Consider the following 9,184-nt stretch of genomic DNA (forward strand, 5'->3'; position numbering starts at 1 on the left):
TATCCGATTGCAAATCTTTTTTGCACATAAGTCACATAAAGATTGAATTAATGTTTGATGTAATTTTTAGTGAGATCGCACGTCATAACACGTGATTATGATGAAATATTTGTTTTCGTTTAGAAAATAATTTTAGCCTTGCAGAGCGTTCAACACTAAAATGCTTCGTACCACATAATTATATACTAAATGCCTCCATTTGTAGGGATTTTTGAAAAAATCTATCTAGCTAATTATGAAATATTTGAGATTATTTAAATATAGTGCGTAATCTACTTCAAAACTAAACAATGGATTTGATACGGCCGAAATTAATATTTCAGAGCTATATATTCACAAAAGTCATTGCTCATTTAGTTTTACTCTGTATCTAGTTTTAAAAGGAACATTTTGAAGGTAATCGACTTATGCGATTTTGTGAAAACGTATAGTGCAGAAGACGGGGTAAACATTTGATGCGCACTTTTCATCGCAGTTTTCTAGTCAATCTTACTAGATCTTCCATTATTCTAAAATTCGCTGATTATTTCTCTCAAAACTACGTCAGGATACAAATTAGAACTTAAACTAATATTACACAAAATTGCGAGACTATTGAACTCATTTAAAGCGATCTAAAGCGAACGAAAAATACAGAAAACATTGATCGTTTCCCAACGATTTGATCCTCTGGGAATTCTATTGTTTGCTAATGACCATAACACCGCGATCTAAAGCGAACGAAAAATACAGAAAACATTGATCGTTTCCCAACGATTTGATCCTCTGGGAATTCTATTGTTTGCTAATGACCATAACACCAAATTCTTTCGCACCATGCACGGTGTGATCTCGCTTGACCGCTTTCCGATTTACTCCCGAAGCATGGTAATACACAGTTGTGACAAGCGTCACGTTTGAATAAAAAAAACTGTGTATTACCATGCTTCGGGAGTAAATCGGAAAGCGGCAGTATCATGCACTTTAAAATGCAATACACGCCAACAACTATGCCATCTGCATATCGAGCATTTCTTTTTCTTTTCTTTAGAAATTGATCTAAAGCGAAAGTCATGGCGAAAACGGGCTTCCGGTTATCCTTACAAGACTTAGCGGAGATTGGACAGAAATACCTGTGTAACTCTTGCACCTTTGTGCTGAGGGATCCCGTCCAGACAGAATGTGGACACCATTATTGTCGTTCCTGCTTGGATTTTTTGCTCAGGTAAAGACCTTTATATTAATTTAATTTAATTAATTCGCCACTTGACATTTTCCACCTAAATTTAAAAAATATAATAAGAAATGTAACTTTTTATGTTTTTACATATATTATATTGGACAGATGAGGCGGTAAGCCATGTGGGATGGGCTCAGAAATCGTATAAGAACATGCGTGATAGGTACGCGACTTGAAGTTGTGAAAGGCCCATTGGCCCTCTTCTTCAGTCGTTTCACGTAAGGCTCGTAATTAACCTATTACGCATGTTATTATATAAGTGGATAAAATAGAATAAAATACTTTAGCGATTAATTATAATGGTTCTTTAAACACTTAAACCTATGATGGCCGAGCTGCTAGTGAGCCATTTGAATCTGTAATGCTTCATGATGACTTTTTTAATTGTACGTACCAAGTTCAAATATTTTTTATATTTATGAAATACGATATTTTTATCACCCACTGGTTATTTCAGTTTTTTATACTCATATATTTGCTGGAAAAGAGTGAAATGAAGTTTTATTACCTGCAGGAAGTCAAGTGATGCCAAATGTCTCAAAGATGGAAATCCTCTCGGAAAAACCTTGGTACCTAGGAATACTTTTTCATTTTTTCACAATTTTCTTTTACCCTCTTTTCTTTACTTATATCATTTTATGTCAGTTGATAGAGTTTTCACCTTGGGTGCAAAGTTTTCCCATTTCAGACGTGTCATTACCTAGAGTATCATTTCTTTGTTAACGGTTGTGCATGAGAAGACGTGAATTCAATATGAATACAACTCAAACAAAGTATCTCATTCTCAAGAGAATGACACGTGGTCTAAAATGTGATAACATCATTATGGCCCATCAAAGCTAAAAGGCCTATTTGACAAAACATTATGAAGATCCCGAGCAAAGTCATTGGGTCAAAGAATCTGATTTTAAGCCATTTTTTCTTGATCTAATTTTGAAGGTGTTTCCCGATGCGTGTATAGCGCGTGAGGTGCTGTCTTTCACGGTGCATTGTGTTTATGTTGAAGATGGGTGCACATGGACTGGTGAAATAAGGGTACTAGAGGTAAGGAGAATTACAACTGGATAATTAAAAGAAAAGCCAGAAAGGGGATGAAGAGAAGAAAGGAAAAAGAAAGAGGAAGAAAAGTAAGAAAGAAAAGGAGAAAAAAAGAAGAAGAAAAAAAGAAAGATGGTAAAGAAAAAGAAAGAGAGAAGAAAGGACATGAAGGAAAAACCCGAAAGAAAGAAAAAAAGAGGGACAGAGAGAAGAGAAAGAGCCAAATCTTGTGATATCAAACGATTATTCTTCCAGCGTCATCTCGAAGAGTGTCCTTTCGTGCGGGTTTCTTGCATGTTTTCTTCCTGCGGGGTCCTGGTAAAGAGAAGTGAACTTGCCTTCCATCTCGAGAATGAATGCAGCGAACGAGCGGTAACATGCAATTACTGCAAGATGAGCATCCCGTTTTCTAAAGTCAAGGTAACATTGATTCCAACATTGCCTCGGCAACGACTCAGTTTCAATAGAATATTTGTTCTTTAGGTCCATGAAAGTACAAAGTGCATGTCTTTTCCTGAAACTTGTGGTTTGTGTATGAAAACGAACATTCCTAGAGAAGAGGTAAGTAAACTTTTGGCGGGAACGGGTAAAAAAGAGTAGGAAGTTTTGCAATTCCGAGGTTGAGGGCCGTTTGAGAGGACTAAATAGACGCTATCTTGGAAATATTTCCACTGAAACGTTCCCACAATGCACTGTAATGCTAACTCGACCCAGGTTTCTACTGAACCTCGGAACAGCAGATATAAACCATCAAAGAAATCTTCGAATGGACTTATTCAATGCATTTCACCAACCAAAGCATTTTTATCCCTTTCTATACCATCATACATTGCACGAGTTTGTTGTACCATTGATTTCGGGGTCCTTCTGTCTGTCCTCATCAAATCTTATACAAAAAACGTGGTTCTTATTTTTGCTTTTTCGTCTTTATGCACTTAAACGTAATTTCCCGCTGATCAATCCCTTGATTTCTCACATTTGCATATTTCCAATTTAGATTTTTCTGAGAATTTGACCATACGAAGTCATGGTCCGCTTCAGAAGTCTAGCTATCTAACATCTTACTGACTTTCTCAGTTTTCACGGTAAAAACATCCATATCCTACAAATGATTGTTTCTGTGTTTTAAACATTCTTTTTATACGATCGAGAGTTCTCGTACACAGTCTTCAATGGCCATTTTGAAACTCGAACAAGCCTCACTTTTACGATGAATGAAATTTCAGACTCGTTTCGAAAGTAACCGTGATTTCGCTTGGTGTGTAGTAGTGTTTGAAGTACCAATGGTGACAAAGGTAACGACAACACCTTTACTTACAAAGGCCAGCTAAAAGATTGAAGAATTCGTAGCAACGTTACTATTGATGACTGCTGATAATGGTAGCCATTTTGCGTGGCAATAGACGTTTTCTAAAGAAAAAAAACTTAATTTTTAGGAAACATTTAGATAAACATTGTACAGGACAATGGAACACAAAAAATGCTTATTAAAGATCATAAGTATTGGCGAATATTTTCCGTTGAACGATTTGGTTATACAAGACATCATTGACCATCCGTGAAGCTTGATTGCGTTTCAAAATGGCCGCCATACCCAGAAAGATGCCACCAAGCTTTTTTATTCTTGAAATACCAGTTGAAGTACCACCACGACGAGTGTGAAGAAGTGGAAAGGGAGTGTGCCTTTGCACCTGTTGGTTGTAAGGAAAAGAAGGTAACATCCTCTTTCTTCGTATGACACTTTTAAGATACCCATATTTATATGAAAAGACTAAGCATATTTTGGTGTGTTTTTAACAGATGAAGAAGAGTGAACGAGAAAACCATCTGAGATCATTCGTGATGTTTCATCTGAATCTACTTCTTGTGTTCGTCCTAGCGATCAGGGACCAAATACAATGGGTACTCAACAAAATGTCAAACTTGTGCGAAGAGCTTGGTAACCTGAAGGCACTAAAGGAAACAGTCATCGAGATGACGTCACAAATAGCGGCCCTCATCATCAGTAACACAGAAGTCCGAGACGAGCTGAAATTTCAAGGTGCACGAACGAAAGCTATTGAGGATAACATCAAGGAACAAATTGGTGGAGAAGTCCCTGGTGGAGAAGTCCTCAGGCAAAGGCATAGAGATCGTAACGAAATCCCCGAAGATTACGAGGGTCTGAGAAGAGAATTTACCCGCATGTCGCAGTCGCTAGAAGTCTTGCAAACGGCTTTCAGACAAATGGAGAGAGAGCTTCAAAGTCAAAATCAGATCATAGCCATGAGTGGTGTTAACATGACAGACATGGAGAAAGATCTCCGCCGGCTTGAGGATACCAGCTACAAAGGAGTATTGTTATGGAAAATATCTGATTTTGCCAAAAAAAGACGTGACGCCATCAACGGAAGTAACCCTTCATTCTACTCTCCGTTCTTCTATAGTAGTCGCTATGGGTACAAGATGTGCGCGCGCATATACCTTAATGGTGATGGCATTGGTAGGGGAACGCATATCTCACTGTTCTTTGTTATAGTGAGAGGAGAGAACGATGCTCTTCTTCGTTGGCCATTCACACAGAAAGTCACAATGATGATCCTTGACCACAACTCTATGGAGCACGTGATTGATGCGTTTAAACCAGACCCTTTGAGTTCATCGTTCCAGAAACCTGCCAGAGATATGAATGTTGCAAGTGGATGCCCGATGTTCTGTCCTCTGGGGGAATTGGACAGGCATGCCTATGTCAAGGATGATTGTATGTTTGTTAAGGTCATTGTTGATAAAACGAACTATTAGATATGGTCTATCCTCGTGAATCCACGGCAAGACCACATGAATGTCGCTATCAAAGAATACTACTCCGTGTGCACTGTCCTTAGGTCATTCTTCCCGAAGTCAACTATTACACACATTTTCATCCCATGTACATCCCCAAACGTCTTGGATTTTGGCTTCCACTCATCAAAAAATACAAATCAGACCGATTTTCTGTAACGTAATCGGTAACGTAATCATTAAAACTAAAGTCTCAAAATCCATCAAGGATTTCTTGTGTCTAATTGGTCATCAACCTGCTGATGAGCCAATCAGGAACGAGGATAGACATGATTGACGTCTGGATCAAGACTTAAAGACACTGTTACTTGGGACGGTTTTCTTTTGGTAGTGAGACTCGTGTGGAAGAGTCCCGCCGTGGATTCCCGAGGATGGACCATGAACATGGTCGCGCTTGAACATAAAACTACAATTATATCTCAGTGTATGCAAACTATAGTGTAGGAGAATTAGTGAACGTAAAATCGACTTATATTGAAACACAAGTCAAGGGGGCAATTACAACCAAATATGTATGCAAACAATGGACAAAATGATACACACTGGCGACTGATAATGATATATATTATCAAATGAACTTCTCTGCTGCCCATTGCTGACACCATAGACGAGATTAAGCTAATCAATAACATAAATATAGTAGTATTTTTAGATCAGGTAAACAGGATCCCACTTCAATCGTAGTCTAATACATGCATGTACCATGCATGTAACTGCGTCGGTGTTTTCAGTAAAACAGTTGATAGATAGATAATTTGTAACACCGTATGGTATGTAAAAATGAAACTGACGTTTCGGACATTAGTCCTTCATCGGAGTAAACGCTTTACTCCGATGAAGGACTAACGTCCGAAACGTCAGTTTCATTTTTACATACCATACGGTGTTACAAATTATCTATCTATCAACTGTTATACTGAGGTTGTTTTTACTGTTATATGCAAGTAAATTTAGAAATGAAGCTTTTAAAGGATGTGAGACTAAATAAGAACCATTAGAGTCTAAAGAATTTATTTTATAATATTCTATAGCACGTGCGCATTAAAAGATAGGGGCGTACTCTGTCAACATGATAAAATACAAGAAATATACACGTCAATTCTTCCTGAAAGATTGTAGATTTAAAAGATAGGGGCGTACTCTGTCAACATGATAAAATACAAGAAATAAACACGTCAATTCTTCCTGAAAGATTGCAGATTTAAAAGATAGGGGCGTACTCTGTCAACATGATAAAATACAAGAAATAAACACGTCAATTCTTCCTGAAAGATTGCAGATTTAAAAGATAGGGGCGTACTCTGTCAACATGATAAAATACAAGAAATAAACACGTCAATTCTTCCTGAAAGATTGCAGATTTAAAAGATAGGGGCGTACTCTGTCAACATGATAAAATACAAGAAATAAACACGTCAATTCTTCCTGAAAGATTGCAGATTTAAAAGATAGGGGCGTACTCTGTCAACATGATAAAATACAAGAAATAAACACGTCAATTCTTCCTGAAAGATTGCAGATTTAAAAGATAGGGGCGTACTCTGTCAACATGATAAAATACAAGAAATAAACACGTCAATTCTTCCTGAAAGATTGCAGATTTAAAAGATAGGGACGTACTATGTCAACATGATAAAATACAAGAAATAAACACGTCAATTCTTCCTGAAAGATTGCAGATTTAAAAGATAGGGGCGTACTCTGTCAACATGATAAAATACAAGAAATAAACACGTCCATTCTTCCTGAAAGATTGCAGATTTAAAAGATAGGGGCGTACTCTGTCAACATGATAAAATACAAGAAATAAACACGTCAATTCTTCCTGAAAGATTGCAGATTTAAAAGATAGGGACGTACTATGTCAACATGATAAAATACAATAAATAAACACGTCCATTCTTCCTGAAAGATTGCAGATTTAAAAGATAGGGACGTACTATGTCAACATGATAAAATACAAAAAATACAATAAACGTTTAAACACATTAATTCTTCCTTATAGATTGGAGCCATTGTCTTGTGGTCACTCAAGTGAATATGGGAGAGGTATATTACATGGTTAGAAGCTGTAGTTTCTGCACTTAAACGGCTAAAGAGCTTTACATTGATAGTATACGATGAACTTATATAGGCGTGTGCAATGAATCATATGCTGGCAGCCATTTTGGATTGTTGCTGAACAACAATTCCTCATGGCCTCCATCAATGTCCATGCAAAACTGCGAATACAATAACGACATATAAACGTATTTGGACGAAAATCTTACAAGTTTCACTCGGACTGAAACTTCTGTATTGCAAAGTCAAGTATAGAGTGTGTGTAACCATGTGACTCAAAACCCCTTGAGATATGAATAATAATGAAACAGCCGCCATGTTGGTTGATCTAACAAGAGAAGCTAATGAGGAATGCTTTGTTATCGTCAACCAAGATGGCGGCAATGACGTAACATTCACCTGCTCTATTGATTTTTACGAATTTTTAGTATTGTCAGTGACGTCATCTACTCAAACGAGACATCGATCCATCAGTGGCCAAAGTCAAGTCAATGCAAGTTGCGCAAATACAACTTACAAGAATTTGACATTTGAATTGATGTTTGTGAATGGCGGCATGGAAGTACAAGTGTTCTTGCCTGCTTGCTTGCCCTAGTTGTTCTCCTTCAACAAGATGGCAAATGTATTTCCAGCTCAGTTCTCTTTGAACTCGCCTTGTTTGTGCTGGTGCTGTAGTCCACTTCAGCATCAGACAAACTGACGTCAATTTCCACGTCACAGTGACGTACTTCCGATTTAGTCTGAGATCCCCTGATCACAACTGAGTCCAGTGAGCGGCGCGGTTGCCATGAACACCAAGGAAAAGCGTCAAGCATGTTGTGGAGTTTCTGTAGTTGTAAAGGGGAGTAGGGTAATAGTGGTAGGTAGGAATGTGGCGCAGACAAAGGGAAGATGTTGCTTTCTTCAGTAGAGTATGCAGGAAGGTTTTTGTATTTTATAGAAGGGTTGTCCTTGCTGTAGGAATCCATGACGACGCGCTCGAAAACATTTTCGCTGCCTCCGAAGTCGTAGAAAGAGAAAAGCTTCTTTCTGAGTAACTTTTTGATGAGAATTTCTTCCTTGATACTTATGTGTTTTTCACGGTTCATAAATCCCCCTCCTTTGGACGACATCGCCAACTCCCTCTTGATTTTGGAAGCGTAGCTCGCCGCACTACTCAAGGATATCTCATCCATACTTTGATGAAAACATTCCTTGTGACACTGCCTGGCTTGTTGAGTCCGACGAACCTCCCTTAACAAGCCATCAATATCAAAACTTCTCACGGCCTTCTGTTCAATAGGGTCGAGGTGCTTATTCTTAGAGTCCCCTTCTTTAACAGTGTCAGGTATCTCGCGCTTTTGGCTCGACCACGCTCGAAAACAGGGACCAGTTTTGATGGGCTGTTCCAAAATATTGCCATTTTTATCGGTTATTCTCGGTAAACCCGTCACGAAGGAATTCTCTGTTCTTGACGATATGTTCTCGAATCGAACTCTTTCAATATCCACTGCCGATTTTGATCTCTGACTCTCGACTTTATTTTCTGGTAACTCGATTTTAGGAAAGCCCTTGCCGCGACAGAACAGCGGTTCGTTGTGTTTCCTGATCGACAAAGATGCACTGCTCCCACTAAGAGTAAAAGATCCTATTCCATATGGCTTGGCTTTATATCTTGACCGTGTTGTCTTGTCTAAAGAGCCATCAAGGGACGACTTTGAAGGCTCTTCTGATGTTGGGCTGGGGTTTGGGTTTTCTAGCCCATCTGTGTTCCTAACGTCAGGTAAAGAAGACCTTACTCCACGTGAGCATGCTTTACGTTCAACAGGGGGAAACTCGACGTTCAACTTCTTAGGTGAAAATACAACCTTTTCAACGAATCTTGGGTACTCGTCGTTATCACAATTTTTGGTGAATAACGCGTGATTTCCAGCTTCGATTTTGTCTAGTTTTCTCTGAAGCTTGTTGCGAGGAAGGAAGAAAAGGTCTTCGATATTTGTGAAATTTTCCTCCATCGCGTTGGACTGGTTTTTACGTGTCTAAACAACTGATAATTCTCGTGTCTAA

General features: G+C 38.4%; 1 protein-coding gene across 9 annotated transcripts in view; it reads left to right on the top strand.

Moving 5' to 3' along the window:
• The window catches only part of LOC116294857 (TNF receptor-associated factor 2), a 26,131-nt gene extending 17,956 nt beyond the window's left edge, over positions 1–8,175 (top strand). For 7 of the 9 annotated variants that reach the window (XM_089024895.1, XM_031702533.2, XM_089024893.1 and 4 more), the window contains 8 exons: positions 1,031–1,204; positions 1,734–1,788; positions 2,159–2,263; positions 2,513–2,677; positions 2,741–2,818; positions 3,894–3,971; positions 4,058–4,997; positions 7,567–8,175. In XM_089024895.1, the coding sequence (XP_088881021.1) occupies positions 1,053–1,204; positions 1,734–1,788; positions 2,159–2,263; positions 2,513–2,677; positions 2,741–2,818; positions 3,894–3,971; positions 4,058–4,997; positions 7,567–7,733 (1,740 nt within the window). In that variant the 5' untranslated portion in view covers positions 1,031–1,052 and the 3' untranslated portion in view covers positions 7,734–8,175. Of the gene's footprint in view, positions 1–1,030; positions 1,205–1,733; positions 1,789–2,158; positions 2,264–2,512; positions 2,678–2,740; positions 2,819–3,893; positions 3,972–4,057; positions 4,998–7,082; positions 7,531–7,566 lie in introns of those variants that run through there. The other 2 variants (XM_031702535.2, XM_031702534.2) reach the window with 2 other exon arrangements.
• Positions 8,176–9,184: the final 1,009 nt, after the last annotated feature.

The sequence above is a fragment of the Actinia tenebrosa genome, unplaced genomic scaffold, assembly GCF_029948245.1.
Source record: "Actinia tenebrosa isolate PJP-AT-01 unplaced genomic scaffold, QUT_ActTen_1.0 PGA_scaffold9__36_contigs__length_13948895, whole genome shotgun sequence".
Taxonomy (NCBI): Eukaryota; Metazoa; Cnidaria; class Anthozoa; order Actiniaria; family Actiniidae; genus Actinia; species Actinia tenebrosa.